Source organism: Salvelinus namaycush, chromosome 36 (assembly GCF_016432855.1).
Source record: "Salvelinus namaycush isolate Seneca chromosome 36, SaNama_1.0, whole genome shotgun sequence".
Lineage (NCBI taxonomy): Eukaryota > Metazoa > Chordata > Actinopteri > Salmoniformes > Salmonidae > Salvelinus > Salvelinus namaycush.
In genome coordinates, this window is record NC_052342.1 from 9,111,478 (window position 1) to 9,130,898 (window position 19,421).

Genomic DNA, 19,421 nt, shown 5'->3' on the forward strand with positions numbered 1-19,421 from the left:
GGCCAGAGTTCGCGTAGGCATACATTCTCCACGTGACGCCCTTTAAAGAACCACACCGGATCGATTTCCTGCGGGGACTCACCCCTTCCCAGATAGAATAACAACATGAGTGGCATGGGGGCTGCCTGACATTGTTGGGGCTGGGTTGCCATGGCAGAGCTAGTGTTTGTGTACATTGCACAGTCTGTCCACAAAGAGAATAAGTTGTGCTTGTCTTCTATTTTACTAGTGTGTGTGTTCGTGTTCAGGGTAGCCTAAATATAGGAAACACACACATCCTCTACTCAGTGTGTGTGCATGTGGCCTACATATGTAGGATCTTAATGTGATCACCCTGTTGCAGGAGAACTTTCTTCGGTATGCTGGCCTTCTAGGCGGAGTTGTAAAGACTGCCCAATAAAAATAAAAGATTAAGATGGGCAAAAGAACACAGACACTGGACAGAGGAACTCTGCCTAGAAGGCCAGCATCCCGGAGTTGCCTCTTCACTGTTGATGTTGAGACTGGTGTTTTGCGGGTACTATTTAATGAAACTGCCAGTTGAGGACTTGTGAGGCGTTGGTTTCTGAAACTAGACACTCTAATGTACTTGTCTTCTTGCTCAGTTGTGCACCGGGGCCTCCCAGTCCTCTTTCTATTCTGGTTAGGGCCAGTTTGTGCTGTTCTATGAAGGGAGTAGGACACAGCGTTGGGAATAGCTTTCATTTGTCAGAACAAGAATAGACTGACGAGTTTCAGAAGAAAGGTCTTTATTTCTGGCCATTTTGAGCCTGTAATCGAACCCACAAATGCTGATGCTCCAGATACTCAACTAGTCTAAAGAAGGCCAATTTTATTGCTTCTTTAATCAGGACAACAGTTATCAGCTGTGCTACCATAATTGCAAAATGGTTTTCTAATGATCAATTAGCCTTTTAAAATGATTAACTTGGATTAGCTAACACAACGTGCCATTGGAACACAGGACCGATGGTTGCTGATAATGGGCCTCTGTACGCCTATGTAGATATTCCATAAAAAATCAGCTGTTTCCAGCTACAATAGTCATTTACACTTTATTTCTGATAAATTTGATGTTAAGTTAATGGGCAAAAAAAAAAGCTTTTCTTTCAAGAACAAGGCAATTTCTAAGTGACCTCAAACTTTTGAGCGGTACTATATATAATATATATTCTCTCTCATATATTTAATTTTAAATGTTTCTCCTTTCGGAGGAATGTGATCTGGGACTCTGTCTCATTAGGACAGTCATTAGTGAGGCTTGGCCTGGTGGATTAGGTGTTTGGCAGGCAGCTGATATCATCCTTGCTTTCACTGAGTTGTTCTCTCTCAAGCTTGACACCTTGACTTTTTCTCACGTCTCCCTACAACACACTGACCGTGTTGTGTTGGGTGCGTACATGCGCGTGCATTTTGTTGGGGGTACATTTCGAGGTATAGGTGTAGGTGTTCAGCAGGTGCTGCAGAATTTCAAGCGAAGGGGTTGGTTGAGAGTGCTGTTGTCAGGGAAACGCCGATGGAGCCAAACACTTTGCCAGGACCGTGTGCTGAATACGAAGCCGTGATGATGCTGCTTCTGTTTCAATGAACTCAGTCCCATCTTTAGCTCAGGGGGAATAGAGGAATCATCATCCAAACCAGACATGATTATTAAGGGTGACGTTTCCTCTCAGTTGAATTCCATTCAAGGTTGTGTTTGATATGAGATTCTGCGTGCACGAGTTTACATACTCATGATGTAGTTTATATAGGCCTATTTGTTGTGGTCGTAGGAGAATTAGTTAGATGTAAAAGGATGATAAAGTGTGATATTTTTCCTAATGGTAGGCTGATGGGACTAATGGGCTACTTTTCCCGAATATTGGGATATGAGGTCTTTTTGGGATATGTTTTGTCTGAGCCTTACCAAGTACAAGGCCTAACGGTACATAACACGATGGGGACGACGAAACAACGGAAGCCTCTACTTTTCAATGGAGGGAAGCGAAGTGGGTGGGGTGACCGTTGGACGATTCGAGCCTGTGGAAACGTGAACGGGGGAGACCTAAATTGTGGAAAGCTGAACTTTATGCAAATACTCTGCGATGTCACGGTGCTATTGACCAATCGAAGCACACTATAGCTTCCAGACCCTACTGGATTAGCTGTTGATATTTAGCAGTACCTTGCTAGCACCCAAACGTGGGTGATGCTAGCGTGGCGAGGCAAAATACAAGTGCTAGTTAACAGGGCCGGTAACAGCATTGGCAGGATTGTGGGTTGGCAGGACTTGTACAGTGTTTGTTTGCAGATATCTGTTTCTGTTTACGTTTTGTCTTGTGGATCCTTTCATTACCAACCGCGTGTGTGTGTTTATTTATGTGAGAGATCAGGCATCTGTGCCAACGCTGCCAGGAAGCTGGCATGGTCATAGCATGACCGTGAGTCATACCCACCACCACTCTGTGATACCAGTTTGCTCCTGACTCCTGCTGGCACCATACTATCAGCTTGAGAATAAGGGTCTCTGTTTGTGTTACAGAGTGGTCTACCGTTAAGTATCCAAAGAAGAAGGAAAAATGCTTCTTGTACGCCGGGTAGTGTGGGACTTGGTCTTCAATAATCCAGTGAGATTGTAAATGTATGGTTTGAGTAGATCATTGTATTCAACAGCTAGGCAATATGATTTGTTACAGTGGATTTTACTGCCCTACTTTTCATGACAATGTGTCCATAGTCCATCAATATGGATATTTGAATTGTCACATGGCACTTAGCAAGCTGCATTAAAAGACAATGCAGCTCAGCCTCGTTTAGCTATTGGTAATTCAATGCATGATATAGATATGGTACCAAGATGCATAAATAACTCACTCCCAGTTGTGTGAAAAATATGTTATTGATTACATCAGCCACTTAAGTTGTGTGTTTTGTTTGGACTGCTGCAAATACCCATTCATTGAACAGTATGAACCTGAGCCTTCATCCTTAATCGTGTGAGCGTGCATGTGTGTGTGCATGGCAGATGACGCAATTCAAATGTCACTCTTGATCTTCGATTACCCGTGCAAGCATGTTGACTCTGAAGTCTTAACTATTCATGACATCTGAAATATATGCCGTGGGAGTAGCTTTTTCAAACCTTGAGCTGTAAGGTGTATATACACTGAGTGTACAAAACATTAAGAAAACCTTCCTTATATGAGTTGCCCTCAGACCAACCTCAATTCGTCGGTGCATGGACTCTACAAGGTGTCGAAAGCGTTCCACAGGTATGCTGGCCTATGTTGACTCCAATGCTTCCCATAGTTATCAAGTTGGCTGGATGTGTTTTGGGTGGTGGACCATTCTTGATACACACGGGAAACTGTTGAGCGTGAAAAACCAGGCAGCGTTGCAGTTCTTGACACACAATCAAACCGGTGTGCCTGGCACCTACTACCATACCCTGTTCAAAGGCACAAATATTTTGTCTTTCCCATTCACGCTCTGAATGACACACACACAATCCATGTCTCAATTGTCTCAAGGCCTAAAAATCCTTATTTGACATGTCTGCTCCCCTTCATCTACACTGATTTGAAGTAGATTTAACAAGTGCCATCAACAAGGGATCATAGCTTTCACCTGGTCAGTCTATATCATGGAAAGAGCAGGTGTTCATAATGTTTTGTACACTCAGTGTATACCACTGTTACAGACCAGGGTTGTTTCTTTTTAAAAGCCTGATGTACTACTTCAGAGTTGTGATCTGAAATGTCTGATACGGCTTTGAGAGAGCCAGACCCCTCTATGCATTCGCATTAAAGACTAACAAGACAAGTTGTTTTCCAGTCACAAGTCCACTAACCACCACCAGACAAACACATTCTCTGTGCCGTAAGAGCGTTGATCTAGAACACATTTAATGGTGTGCTTTATTATACGGCAAAAAGTGTATTAAGAATGAAAGCTAGCTCTGACAGTTAACTGTGAGGTGTAACCATGGATACGATGATTTAAATCTCTGCAGAAAGTAGTACCAGCAGTGGCTTGTCTCCTCTGTCTGCTATAGTGCACTGCATAGCATACTAAGGACTCTGTTCAGTCAAACTAACTCACTATCTGGATGGTAAAGGGGTCCGGACAAACACCATTATTTTTGTGATATGAGAATGCACGGCCGGATCCATTTGGATGAGAATTTTGTTTACTGCGCGAAGCCAAAACGAAATAAACTTGACTGCATTTTGATTTGCACACACACATTTTCAGAGGAAGAATTGCTGCCTGTGGTTTTGCCCCCCTCTGAGCAAAGTAAATGGTTCAGGGAAAGAGCATGCTATGTGGGATGTATCTCAGCTCCTTTGAGCCTGAAGCCCGGTCCCACTCACTCTCTCCAGAATCGTTCCATGTAATTTCAGCAAGCCATGACGTCACCCATCTTCGATTGTTCTGAAATCTTTTCTGCAGTTAGAAACCGATAAGATAAGCATTCCTGTAACATTATTTCGTGAAATATAATTTGAACTCTAAAAAAATGTAGCTAATTGATTGCACCCGAATTGTACATTTTCATTTATGGGTTCAGATAATATTCATTAAATATAGCACCTACCGTCTGATTTGGACAACATCTTCCTACCAGTGAGTAGTAATACATGAGGAATTCCCCAAAAATTCAGAATGCCACTCATGGACCCCCCCACACCCCATGCCAGTCCCACCCCAGCAACCAGTATCTGTTCTCCATGTCTGACAAGTAGTATGAAGCTGCGGTTTGGAGTATTGTTTCTTAATACTGTAATGTATTCCTAGTGATTTTGGTAGTGGTTATGTTCCCCTGTTCAGAGAATTTAGACATTTGAAGTCTCTTGCCTTAATTCCCATAATAGAGTGGGAAAGTACCAGGTTTTGCCCAGTAGATAGTGCTATTCCTGCTACCCACCCTTGTATCCAGTTTGCTGGTCTCGTTTTTATTAAATTGATCACAATATTTTCTTTGAAGGTTTGGGTAGAAAACCATTAGCTCTAGCTCATGGTGATGACAAATTGTGTGGCCATCCTCACAAGTCAAGCCAGTCCTCCATGAAAGCAATTTAGTTTGTCCTTCTCTAGCAACCTAATGGTTCAACCCAACTCTCCTTTAAAAGTCGAACAAATGGCAGCTCTCTGAGAGGGCTTATTCCTATGGTGCAATTCTCATGAATACTTTTCCTACAAGCCCACAACTTGGAGACATGGGCTAGTGACGAAAACCCTAATAAAATAAAAGAATTATAAACCATTGCGTGGCAGTCTTATGTTTTCCAATACAATTATTAGAAAACATCTCTATGGGTAGTATGATAAGTGACATTTACCATTAAACCCAATACCAGTGCCATTGTGCTGTTGGGACTTTCACCATTGTAGACCATTAACCATAACATTTAAACCATTAGAACTGCTGTAGCCTAATTGTTTGCTTGTTCACCAGGAGTGGTCTAACTAATACACCACACACTCAAAGGGGCCCGTTTCCTGGACAAAGATTAATCCTAGAATAAAAAGCATTTTCAACTGAGTTTTTCCATTGAGTTTGGCTGTTCTGTCTAGGCTTAATCTGTGTCCTGGAAACAGCCCCTCAATCCATTCTCAACCAATAGAAACTCATGATGCTGAAAAGCCCTTGGCTAAATAAATAAATGATCTCACTCCAATACATTTTAATAGAAAGTTAGCAAAAATAGATAAGATCTTGATACCATGGAAAGGAAAATACCTGTCTATTTGTGTAAAATTCACCCTGATTAACTCTTTAGTCATCACAGTTTACCTAGCGACCGTTTAAAAAAAATTAAATTAGCAAAAAAATATATTTTATTTGGAATGGCAAACCAGACAAAATGAAAAGGTCCTATTTATATAATGAATATGAATTAGGAGGGCAGAAATTAAATATTAAAGCATTAGAAATTAAATATTAAAGCATCAGACCTCTCACTAAAGGCATCAGTCATACAAAAGCTATAGTTAATTCTGAAATGGTTCTCCAGTAAATTAGTAAGAATGTCTCACCCCATGTACAAGAATGGCCTTTTCCCCTTTATTCAGATTACAACCGCTCACTTTCGGTTATTTGAAAATGAAATCAGCTCCAGAATATCGTTATTTTTTTAACAAGCCATAGAAAGTTGGTTGCAATTTCAGTTTAATCCCCCTGAAAAGACAGAACAAATAATACAACAAATATTGTGGTTAAACTCAAATATACTAATTGATAAAAAACCTTGATTTTTCGATAAAATGTATTTAAAAAATATATTATCTTTGTAAATTATATCATAAATAGGACTGGTGGAGTTGTCACACATGCAGCTAACAAAGACATATGGAAATGTCTGCTCTACCCAAAATTACAACCAACTAATTGCAGCATTACCGCAAAAATGGAAGAGGCAAATGGAAGGGGGAAAAAGTAAGGAACTTGTCTGTCGGCCCTGCATTAAAGACCAAAATTGGTTCAAGAAAATTGTGATAAATAAAAATATATACCAGTTTCATTTAAGGACCAAAAAATGGACAGCTGCGCCATATAAATTGTAAAATAGTTGGGAAGAGATCTTCGATGTACTGATTCCATGGCACAACGGCGCCGGATTCAAAACTTCAAATTTTTCTATTTAAATAATTCTACAAAATTCTTGCAACCAATAGAATGTTATATACAGTTGAAGTCGGAAGTTTACATACACCTTAGCCAAATACATTTAAACTCAGTTTTTCACAATTCCTGACATTTAATCCTTGTAAAAAATCCCTGTCTTAGGTCAGTTAGGATCACCACCTTATTTTAAGAATGTGAAATGTCAGAATAATAGTAGAGAGTTATTTATTTCAGCTTTCATTTCTTTCATCACATTCCCAGTGAGACAGAAGTTTACATACACTCAATTAGTATATGGTAGCATTGCCTTTAAATTGTTTAACTTGGGTAAAACGTTTCGAGTAGCCTTCCACAAGCCTCCCACAATAAATTGGGTGAATTTTGGCCCATTCCTCCTGACAGAGCTGGTATAACTGTGTCAGGTTTGTAGGCCTCCTTGCTTGCACATGTTTTTTTTAGTTCTGCCCACAAATGTTCTATAGGATTGAGGTCAGGGCTTTGTGATGGCCACTCCAATACCTTGACTTTGTTGTCCTTAAGCCATTTTGCCACAACTTTGGAAGTGTGCTTGGGGTCATTGTCCATTTGGAAGACCCATTTGTCCATTTGGAAGACCCAAGCTTTAATTTCCTGACTGATGTCTTGAGATGTTGCTTCAATATATCCACATAATTTCCCTTTCTCATGATGCCATCTATTTTGTGAAGTGCACCAGTCCCTCCTGCAGCAAAGCACCCCCACAACATGATGCTGCCACCACCGTGCTTCACAGTTGGGATGGTGTTCTTTGGCTTGCAAGCCTCCACCTTTTTCATCCAAACATAACGATGGTAATTATGACCAAACAGTTCTATTTTTGTTTCATCAGACCAGAGGACATTTCTCCAAAAAGCATGATCTTTGTCCCCATGTGCAGTTGCAAACCGTAGTCTGGCTTTTTTATGGTGGTTTTGGAGCAGTGGCTTCTTCCTTGCTGAGCGGCCTTTCAGGTTATGTCGATATAGGACTCGTTTTACTGTGGATATAGAGACTTTTGTACCTGTTTCCTACAGCATCTTCACAAGGTCCTATGCTGTTGTTCTGGGATTGATTTTTACTTTTCGCACCAAAGTACGTTCATCTCTAGGAGACAGAACGCGTCACCTTCCTGATTGGTAAGACGGCTGCGTCGTCCCATGGTGTTTATACTTGCATACTATTGTTAGGTACGTGGTAGCTTCAGGAGTTTGGGAATTGGTTTCAAGGATGGAACAGACTTGTGTAGGTCTACAATTTTTTTCTGAGGTCTTGGCTGATTTCTTTTGATTTTCCCATGATGTCAAGCGAAGAGGCACTGAGTTTGAAGGTAGGCCTTGAAATACATCCACAGGTACACCTCCAATTGACTCAAATGATGTCAATTAGCCTATCAGAAGCTTCTAACGCCATGACATCATTTTCTGGAATTTTCCAAGTTGTTTAACCTCTCTGGGATATCCGGGACGGTAGTGTCCCACCTAGCCAACAGCCAGTGAAATTGCAGGGCGCCAAATTCAAAACAACAGAAATCCCATAATTAAAATTCTTCAAACATACAAGTATTTTACACCATTTTAAAGATAAACTTGTTGTAAATCCAGCCACAGTGTTCCGATTTCAAAAAGGCTTTACGACGAAAGCACACCAAACGATTGTTAGGTCAGGACCTAGTCACAGAAAAACAGCCGTTTTTCCAGCCAAAGAGAGGAGTCACAAAAAGCAGAAATAGAGATAAAATTAATCACTAACCTTTGTTGATCTTCATCAGATGACACTCATAGGACTTCATGTTACACAATACATGTATGTTTTGTTCGATAAAGTTCATATTTATATCCAAAAATCTCAGTTTACATTGGCGCATTATGTTGAGTAATGTTTTGCCTCCAAAACATCCGGTGATTTCGCAGAATATTACATTTACAGAAATACTCATAATAAACATTGATAAAAGATACAACTATTATACATGGAACTTTAGATAAACCTCTCCTTAATGCAACCACTGTGTCAGATTTAAAAAAAACTTTACGGAAAAAGCACATCATGCTATAATCTGAGTACAGCGCTCAGAGCCCAAACAAGCCAGGAAGATATCTGCCATGTTGTGGAGTCAACAGATGTCAGAATAGCATTATAAATATTCACTTTGATGATCTTCATCAGAATGCACTCCCAGGAATCCCAGTTCCACAATAAATGTTTGATTTGTTCCATAAAGTCCATAATTTATGTCCAAATACCTCCTTTTGTTCGCGTGTTCAGTACACAATCCAAACTCGCGACGCGCGGGCAAGTCCATGCGAAAGTTCAGACGAAAAGTCATATTACAGTTCGTAGAAACATGTCAAAAGAAGTATAGAATCAATCTTTAGGATGTTTTTAACATAAATCTTCAATAATGTTCCAACCGGAGAATTCCTTTGTCTTCAGAAATGCAATTGAACGCAAGCGAACTCTCTCACGTGAACGCGCGTTGTCAGCTCATGGCACTCTGCCAGACCCATGACTCAAAGAGCTCTCATTCCCCCCTCCTTCACAGTAGAAGCGTCAAACAAAGTTCTAAAGACTGTTGACATCTAGTGGAAGCCTTAGGAAGTGCAATATGACCAATATCCCACTGTATCTTCGATAGGCGATGAGTTGAAAACCTACAAACCTCAGATTTCCCACTTCCTGGTTGGATTTTTTCTCAGGTGTTTGCCTGCCATATGAGTTCTGTTATACTCACAGACATCATTCAAACAGTTTTAGAAACTTCAGAGTGTTTTCTATCCAAATCTACCAATTATATGCATATTCTAGCTTTTAGGACTGAGTAGCTCAATACTGCCCCCAGCCATAAGAAGTTAATCGCATGGAATAGCCTTAATTTCTCAGAACAAGAATAGACTGACGAGTTTCAGAAGGTCTTTATTTCTGACCGTTTTGAGCCTGTAATCGAACCCATAAATGCTGATGCCCCAGATACTCAACTAGTCTAAAGAAGGCCAGTTTTATTGCTTCTTTAATCAGAACAACACTTTTCAGCTGTGCTAACATAATTGCAAAAGGGTTTTCTAATGATCAATTAGCCTTTTAAAATGATAAACTTGGATTAGCTAACACAACATGCCATTGAAACACAGGAGTGATGGTTGCTGATAATGTGCCTCTGAACGCCTATGTAGATATTCCATTAAAATCAGCTGTTTCCAGCTACAATAGTCATTTACAACATTAACAATGTCTACACTGTATTTCTGATTAATTTGATGTCATTTTAATGGGCAAAAAAATTGCTTTTCTTTCAAAAACAAGGACATTTCTAAGTGACCCCAAACTATTGAATGGTAGTCTATATTTATCCCAAAAATATATGGGGGATTGGAAATGATGCGGGCAATTACATTGATGGAAGCGACAATAAATAAATAAATAACCCCCCCAAAAACTACATTTAAAAAATAAATAATAATAACTCTTAGATTGGTCCATGCTGATTGGGAGGTTCCCCAGAATCTCAACCAATCCTAATCCAGCCAACCCTAATCATGACCATAATGGTGAATTTGTACTGGATATGTAGTTATTGGCATCCTCTGACTGGATAAAAAATATAGTAGAAACAGTGTCATTTAGTGGGCAAAACATGGCTGTATACCAAAACATATTGTATGGTGATTGTTGGGGTGGTGTTGGCGTGGGGGGTCCGTGTGTGGCTTTTGACCATTGTTTTGTGTTCCTCATGTCTTACTCATTGTAAGGAAGAAATTGGGTCCACATCGGACGTTGGGAACTCTATTGAATATTATGGGAATCCTATAAAGGAAAATTGCCAATCTGGGTGCAATCAATTAGCTTAATTTCTCAGTAATCAAATTATATATATTTAAAATGTTGCAGGAATGCTAATCTTACCTGTTCCTTAATGCAAAAACTATTTCAGAAATCCTCCTTGTGCTTTTTGTGGTGGAATGACGCTCCATTAAGCTAGCCAAAGAGCCAATGTGTTCACCCCCCCCCCCCCCCCCCCCATTTGACCGTTCCAGGGAACTTTCGCATTTCCATTTACTTCTTTTACCCTGGAGCTCCCAAACCACATCAGAGGGGGTGCCACCCCTCCGTCATCATTAAAGGCGTTTTTTTATTGCCTGCCTTGTTTGTGGAAACCCTGAGTCATTCTTCCTTGATCTTTCACTCAACATGAAACTGTGTTGTCTCGCTCTGGACCATTATGCAATCCTTTTGAGGGGTGAAATCCAACAGGGTTCAGGCTCTTAAGTAGTACTGGGAAATAACCGAGTAAATTAACTTAACTTGTGCTCATCTAAGGACTATGATGATGCATCATGGGTGAATACAACTTTATTTAAAAACTGATTACCGTTTTTACCGGAACTTGAAAAAGTGACACTGTTTTTACTTAATAAATATTATAGTTTAATGCTAACTTTGACTTGTTAAATTTTTATGATTTATGGACAAACTACAGCAACATATTTTGTTTTATTCAAATAAATTAGGTTTTTCTAAAGTCCAATTGTAGAGAATGACTCGAGTTTAGTCCGGACACATTTCGGTAAAAATAATTAACGGTGAAAAAGTACAACATTCTGGCAAAAATATATATATTTTTAAATAAGACACTTTGCCAAAAACTAGACATCTTAGTCTTCAGAGTGATAGTTTATTTATGCAAATGCATCATGGTTTTGTAACCACATTTAGCTACAGACAAGTTTAAAGCTGGTTTAATGAGAATCACCTAACCCTAATTCTAACCATAAACCTAAACTTCACCCCTATGCCTAAAATAGCCTTTTTCTTGTGGGGACTTGCCCGCACTTGTCAGAATTTCCCTTGTCCCCACAAGGATAGTAAAACCCAACAAACACCGACTTCATGGCATGCCAACTACCATGGCTGTTTGAGTTTATACATACCCTTCACTTACCGTAGACCGTATGTAATTCATTATTGCTCCTGTCCAAATATGTATAGTTGTGAATGCACAAGTGCAAAACTCAGTACATCTTGTCCCTGTCCTTTCCTTGTACAGACAGGACACAATACCCATGTAGCCTAGTGCATGACATTTACTTGGAACAAACAGGGCACAGTTTGGGTCACCTTTCTGACATGGTGAGAGAGTGGTATGTCTTTTTATGCAACCAACTGCAGGGGTACAAATGTACTGTAGTCTGTAACCTAGGTGACAACCCTGTTGTGAGGTCCCAGTCTTTGGTCTACATAGGGCTGGCACAATTATTGTATAATCATGTAACTGACAATTATGGACAATAACAGTGAACTTAAAAAAAAAAAAAAAATGATTGCCATCTTAATACATTTATTTTAGGTGAGAGAGGGATTCAACTCTATATTCAAGTAGATTATAGTTTACCTAATAGGAGTTTGGTGGTTAGAGTTGGTAATAATTTTACAAGCAGAGCAGCGTGGTCGGGGGAAGAAGCTTAATTTCCAAAAGTTCCAAGCGGTTAAAATCATAAAATCAACAGTGTTTTAGATAGTGGTGTCAGCAAGGCTGTGTTGTATTTATTAGGTGCACTACATGGCCAGAATTATGTTGTCGAACATCTCATTCCAAAATCATGTGCATTAATATGGAGTTGGTACCCCCTTTGCTGCTAAAACAGCCTCCACTCTTCTGGGGAGGCTTTCCACAAGATGTTGGAACATTGTTGCGGGGACTTGCTTCCATTCAGCCACAAAAGCATTACTGAGGTCGGGCACTGATGTTGGGCGATTAGGCCTGGCTTGCAGTCGGCGTTCCAATTCATCCCTAAAGTGTTCGATGGGGTTGAGGTCAGGGCCCTGTGCAGGCCAGTCAAGTTCTTCCACACCGATCTCGACAAATAATTTCTGTATGGACCTCGCTTTGTGCATGGGGGCATTGTCATGTTGAAACAGGAAAGGGCCTTTCCCAAACTGTTGTCATAAAGTTGGAAGCACAGAATCATTTAGAATGTCATTGTATGCTGTAGTGTTAAGATTTCCCTTCACTGGAACTAAGGGGCCTAGCCCGAACCATGAAAAACAGCCCCAGACCATTTATTCATCCTCCACCAAACTTTACAGTTGGCACTATGCATTGAGGCAGGTAGCGTTCTCCTGGCATCCGCCAAACCCAGAATCGTCTGTCGGACTGCCAGATGGTGTAGCATGATTCATCACTCCAGAGAAAGCGTTTCCAGAGTGCAATGGCGGCGAGCTTTACACCACTCCAGCCGACTCTTGGCATTGCGCATGGTGCTATTAGGCGTGTGTGCGGCTGCTCGGCCATGGAAACCCATTTCCTGAAGAGCAGTTCTTGTGCTGATGTTGCTTCCAGATGCAGTTCGAAACTCTGTAGTGAGTGTTGCAACTGAGGACAGATGATTTTGCGCTTCAGCACTCTGCAGTCCCTTTCTGTGAGCTTGTGTGGCCTACCACTTCGGGACTGAGCTGTGTTGCTCCTAGACGTTTCCACTTCACAATAACAGCACTTAGAGTTGTCCGGGGCAACTGACTTGTTGGAAAGGTGGCATCCTATGACGGTGCCATGTTGAAAGTCACTGAGCTCTTCAGCAAGGCCATTCTACTGCTAATGTTTGTCAATGGAGATTGCATGATTGTGTGCTCGATTTAATACACCTGTCAGCAACAAGTGTGACTAAAATAGCCAAATCCACTCATTTGAAGGGTTGTCCACATACTTTTGCAAATTGCACATTTTCGAAGGCGCATTATGATACACTACAAGCTCAAAACATTTTGCTACAAAAATTAAGACTATAACAATCCCCATGTCCATTTGCGTGACAATGTATCATTTCCCAAAAATCCAGAATTGTCATAGCCCATACTTGACGCTGAGAGTTGTATGAAGAAGTGGGTCAAGCTGTTGCGACCACAATAGGTTATGTTACGATTATGACAATAAACATTGGAGAGGGAGAGCGCAACAAAACGGATACACAGCCAGGAGACAGCAAGAATCATTTGCGGTCTTCTGGCTGTGTATCCATTTTGTTGCTCTCTCTCTCTCCAATGTTAATTTCATCAACTACAATGAACAAAAATATTAACGCAACATGTAAAGTGTTGGTCCCATGTTTCATGAGATAAAAAAAAAAATCCCCAACATTTTCTATAGCTTATTTCTATAAAAAAATTGCACAAATTTGTTTACATACCTATTAGTGAGCGTTTCTCCTTTGCCAAGATAATCCATCCACCTGACAGGTGTAGCATATCACGAAGCTGAAAAACGGCATGATCATTACACAGGTGCACCCTGTGCTGGGGCATTACAAGGCCACTTTAAAATGTGCAGTTTTGTCACAACACAATGCCACAACTGTCTCATGTCTTGAGGGAGCGTGCAATTGGCATGCTGACTGTAGGAATGATTGGCTGGGCCTGGCTCCCCAGTGGGTGGGCCTATGCCCTCCCAGGCTGCACCCCTGCCCAGTCATGTGAAATCCATATAATGAATCTATTTCAATTGACAGATTTTCCTACATGAACTGTAACTCAGTAAAATCTTTGAAATTGTTGCATGTTGCTTTTATTTTTTGTTCAGTTTACAATGCAAACTAGAGTCCGACATTCAAATTGGTTCCAGATTATGAAGGCATTTTTTTAGGGCCTACATTCAGGTTTGACACTCGATACTCTAAACGTGATGGGTTTTGTGTGTTTCTGCGTTGAGTATGGTGATATTTATCAGTACTTCCGTGTGCTTGTTCATGCCATTGGTTTTTCCTGTATTGTACTCGATAGCATCTCCTCATCAAACTACACGTGAAACACTAGATAACATCTGACCATATAAGTGTCAAGGATGAGGTCACAGCGCCGTGCTAAAAGTCTCTGAGACCGAGATTATTAAACACTGTTATGAAGTGGGCTAAATTAAGTCCAGAGCCTGCCGGGTGCTCCTCCTTCAGTTCAGAGGGGCCACGTTTCTCTCCTGCTCCTGCCCCATGCTGCAGCTGACTCACGACTGGAAAATGCCACTTCCTGCATGATTTTCCGCCGCTCTTTGAAGAGAATGGGATGTTGTTTGCTTTCTTAGCTTTTCTTTCTTCTTAGACAGCCGTTTGCTTCTTTTTGCCGTATCCTCCTCCCAAAGCCCAGTGTTTTTCTTGGACGCCTGAATAACCTCTTTTTGCACCGTAAAGTAGTTATTCTAACTGTATAAATCAAAATGGTCACAGTCTTTAGAAGTCCCCCACTCTCCCACAAGCAAGGTAACCTGGGACTTATGCTGCCATGTTATTTGAGACTACCGTTGACAGTATTTATGCCTGTGGTTATTGTGCACAGTAAATGGCTTGTTCAAGGAATATGCTGAGGGATTTGAGTAATTTACAGACTATAATAAGTTATTAGTTATAATATCTACCAGCATAAAAAACAAGCTGTGATAGTTTCCAACCCCTCTCACTGAGAGCAGAGGGTTCGTGCTCCATTAGCTGTTAGACTAATTGCATCTAATTACTACCTCTATGCCATGGTGCTCGTTATGGCTAATTGATGAATCATTCTACTTCTTCTACAGCAGGAAATCGAAGCATCTGATTAACCCTCGCCGAGCTTTAGCATATGGTCGTCTTGAATCTCGGGAAGGAAGCGTTTTTATATCCCAAGTGAATAGAATAACAGGACCCCATGCTCTCGTTTTCCAGAGAACGTTTTGTAAGACTCCTGTCATCTTGATTGATGCTTACAGTGGTGTTTTGGTGCATTCCTCTCGGCTCTGCCGCTCTCCTCTGCCTCTCCCTAGTCACCGACGCTCCTAACTCTCTCCATGTCCCTTAGTATGGGACTGGGAAGTGATATACAGTGACAGGAGTGTTTGTGAATAAGTCGCGTCGTTTCACAAGACCCCTGTCATTCCTTAGGTATATTAAGTACTCTATACGTATTCAGTCATTAGGGATTCCACATACACTGTTAGAATGTAAAGGACTGTCCCATGGTGCCTGTGTGATATAAGGAGCAGGTCCTTCCCATGTGACTTGCTCTGTACCATTTATAGACTAAGACCTAGGCTACATTGCTCTTACAGAAGGCCTGGATAAGGCCCCAAATTCCATAGACATATCCCTACTTTGATAACAAACAAAAAACATTTTCCCATTCTCTGACCTCCAACCTCACTTTTGACCTTGCCCCACCCGCCTCTTCTCTCCCCAGGCACGACCAGCCATGATTGAGGACAAGGGCCACCGTGTGACCGACTACTTTGTGGTGGCCGGGCTGACGGACAAGTCCACGCCCCTGGAGCAGGACCTGTCGGAGACCAAGTCCAGCGGGCCCAAGGCGCCCATTACTGACCTGGCCGTCATCAACAAGTCGGCGGGAGAGACTGTTCCCGAGGGCTTCACCTGCATGGAGAGCACCTACAGCGGGCAGCAGGCCAACCTCAACCACGGCAGCCTTAAGAGCCACGAACTGTTCCTCTGCTACAAGAGGGACCGCGACAAGCCCCCGCTCATCGACATCGGGTGAGTCCGTCTGTGTGCGCTCTACTGTGAAACCAAATGAACTAAAAAAAAAAAAAAGGGTGTGAGGGCCTCCCGGGTGGCGCAGTGGTCTAGGGCACTGCATCGCAGTGCTAACTGCGCCACCAGAGTCTCTGGGTTCGCGCCCAGGCTCTGTCGCAGCCGGCCGCGACCGGGAGGTCCGTGGGGCGACGCACAATTGGCATAGCGTCGTCCGGGTTAGGGAGGGTTTGGCCGGTAGGGATATCCTTGTCTCATCGCGCTCCAGCGACTCCTGTGGCGGGCCGGGCGCAGTGCGCGCTAACCAAGGGGGCCAGGTACACGGTGTTTCCTCCGACACATTGGTGCGGCTGGCTTCCGGGTTGGAGGCGCGCTGTGTTAAGAAGCAGTGCGGCTTGGTTGGGTTGTGCTTCGGAGGACGCATGGCTTTCGACCTTCTTCTCTCCCGAGCCCGTACGGGAGTTGTAGCGATGAGACAAGATAGTAATTACTAGCGATTGGATACCACGAAAATTGGGGAGAAAATGGGATAAATTTATTTTAAAAAAGAAAGAAAAAAAGGGTGTTTCACAATGGCATCATTTGGGTGAACTCTGAAACAGGTGCGCCATAGCCTCATAATCCCTTCCTCGTCCCAATGAGACCAATTACCAGAATAGACATCTCTAATAGAGCTGCAAAGTACATCTACCTTAATCCTTTTCTTTGAAAACGACACTGATACACTGAAAATGGTAATGATAATTGCTTCTTGTCTATTATTGAGCTATTGTGGAATAACCCTCTGCAATGTAGGCCTATTGCTTGCTTATTATTTGTACTACTTTTGGGTTATTTGCTAGATTAATTGAATGCATCCCCCCCATTTGTGAAGTAAATCACATTTAATTTTAAAGCACTTTACTTTCTATCAGGGAAATAACAGCACCCAGTAGTGTTGCGTTTTGATAGAGTGTTTAGAGTGTTTAGAGTATCCTCAAATGAGTGTTTAGCCTTGATCCGGGGGGTTTGTTGGCGCCTGTCATTCTACGCTGTTAGATTTGGTAGCCACATATCTCCACTCTTCTTAACCGAAACAACAAGCTGGAGTTTCCAGTTACTTGGCTCGACTGATTTAAAAAAAATCCTCTGTCCTGCTATGGGAACGCACATGTTTCTCTTCAACCGTCACTGACTAGAGTGTAAACAGCAGATCAAATATCAAGTGTTTACCCAAATAAATTACATAATCATACTCTGGCTAGTTATAGGCTAGTAAAGGACGACGTAGCATAATTATCGGAAACAGACATGGTTTGGGATGTGGAGACTTAGAATTCATTTTGTTGTTGAGCTCCTTGCAGGTTTGTGAGATTGAAGGATGAGAATAGAGGCGGGAGCTATTGTCCCAAGGCTTCGTCTAGGCTTTGACTGCTAACTCAATCCAATGTAGAGATACAATCCAGACCCTTTATCCTAATATAGTTCTACTCCACAGCAGGCAAAGCGTGTTTAAATTGTCATTAAAACCCACATTACAATCAGTTTACTACTCCATTCAGTAGACTTTCTTTTCAAGTAAATTAGACCAACTTTTATGCCTGTGTTCGCAGTGCTTCTAAAAAATGATTATTTCACTCAGCTCTTCACGTGCTCAAAGCCCTCAGACAGGGAGTGTTGCATCGCAATGTGGGATAGGCTATATAGGATTCAGTTCTTTGACTTTGTATGATTATTTTACCAGCTATGAAACAAAACGGCAGAAATACTTTGAAAACTGCTACTGCATTTATTTTACTATAAATGTGATCATACTTCACTTTGTATTCACTAATGCGAGTGAAATGCATGACCACCCGCCTACGTGGCTAGTGAAATAGACATCTTACCCGCTAATGCCAAAATCTACCCGCATTTGGCAGGTGGTGGGTGTTAATTCTAGGCCCTTTGCACAATTTTGGGGGGTTCTTGCACTGGAATTATATTGATTTCTGCTTATCACGCTATACCACAGCAAAAAGTTCAAATGCAGAGACACCGAGACCATTGATTGAGTGCTTTTGAAGTGACATGTTGACACAATCTCTGCTGTACTGTATCAGCACAAACAATGTACAGCGCCCTACACACTAAAGCAAGGCCGTTTGGTAATTAATAAAGGCTACAAGCTAGATAGACTGTTTGTAATAGGTGAATGTCCCCGGGGGGGTAACTTTCACTGGGGACCATGTGAATGCCTCCGAGCGGTCGGGTAGGCTGTTTTGTAGTTTTTATCTGACTGGGGGAAAAATATATATATATATGTGTTCCCCCACATCTAAAACCAAAGTTGTGCCCCTGATTGACCCTATGTGAATGCAGCCATACACACAGCTAGCGGTCTTACCAAAATAATGCAAACTAAAGTATTAGCCTTGTTATTCATGCATAAAAACAAATACTGAATAGCAGTTTGGCTTAGAATACAGACACAACTGTGAATGCGAACGAATGAATGTGAACAGAACAAAACAGCGGTACCAAGTAGGCCTTGTAAACAAAATATCAGATCAATAAGGACATGAAAGAATCTATAGTGCCTTCAGAAAGTATTGACACCCCTTGACTTTTCCTCCACATTTTGTTGTTTTACAGCCTGAATTTAAAATGGATGAAATATATGTTTTTGTCACTGGCCTACACACAATACCCCATAATGTCAAAGTGGAATTAGGTTTTTTGAAATTTTTACAAATGAATAAGTATTCTCGTTTGTTATGGCAAGGCTAAATAAGTTCAAATTTGCATAGCAAGTCGCATAGAGTGAGTTCATATATTTAACTATGTGCAATAATAGTGCTTAACATGTTTTTTGAATTACTACCTCATATTTGTACCCCACACATAATTATCTGTAATGTCCCTGAGCAGGGAATGTCAAACACAGATTCAACCATAAAGACCAGGGAACTTTTCCAATGCCTCACAAAGAAAGGCACCTATGATTTGAATATCCCTTTGAGCATGGTGAAGTTATTAATTACACTTTGGATGGTGTGTCAATACACCCAGTCACGACAAAGATACAGGCGTCCTTCCTAACTCAGTTGTCATAGAGCAGTGGTTCCCAAACTTTTTATAGTCCCGTACCCCTTCAAACATTCAACCTCCAGCTGCGTACTCCCTCTAGCACCAGGGTCTGCGCACTGTCAAATGTTGTTTTTTGCCATCGTTGTAAGCCTGCCACACACACTATACGATACATTTATTAAACACAAGAATGAGGTTGAGTTTGTCACACCCTGGCTCGTGGGAAGTGACAGAGGTCTTATAGGACCATGGCA

The 19,421-nt window shown here is 41.5% G+C and overlaps 1 protein-coding gene across 2 annotated transcripts in view; it reads left to right on the top strand.

Moving 5' to 3' along the window:
• Positions 1-19,421, top strand: part of LOC120030695 (DENN domain-containing protein 4C-like) — a 73,327-nt gene that overhangs the window by 17,153 nt on the left and 36,753 nt on the right. For both annotated transcript variants that reach the window (XM_038976143.1, XM_038976144.1), the window contains exon 2: positions 15,812-16,122. In XM_038976143.1, the coding sequence (XP_038832071.1) occupies positions 15,824-16,122 (299 nt within the window). In that variant the 5' untranslated portion in view covers positions 15,812-15,823. The remainder of the gene's footprint in view (positions 1-15,811; positions 16,123-19,421) is intronic.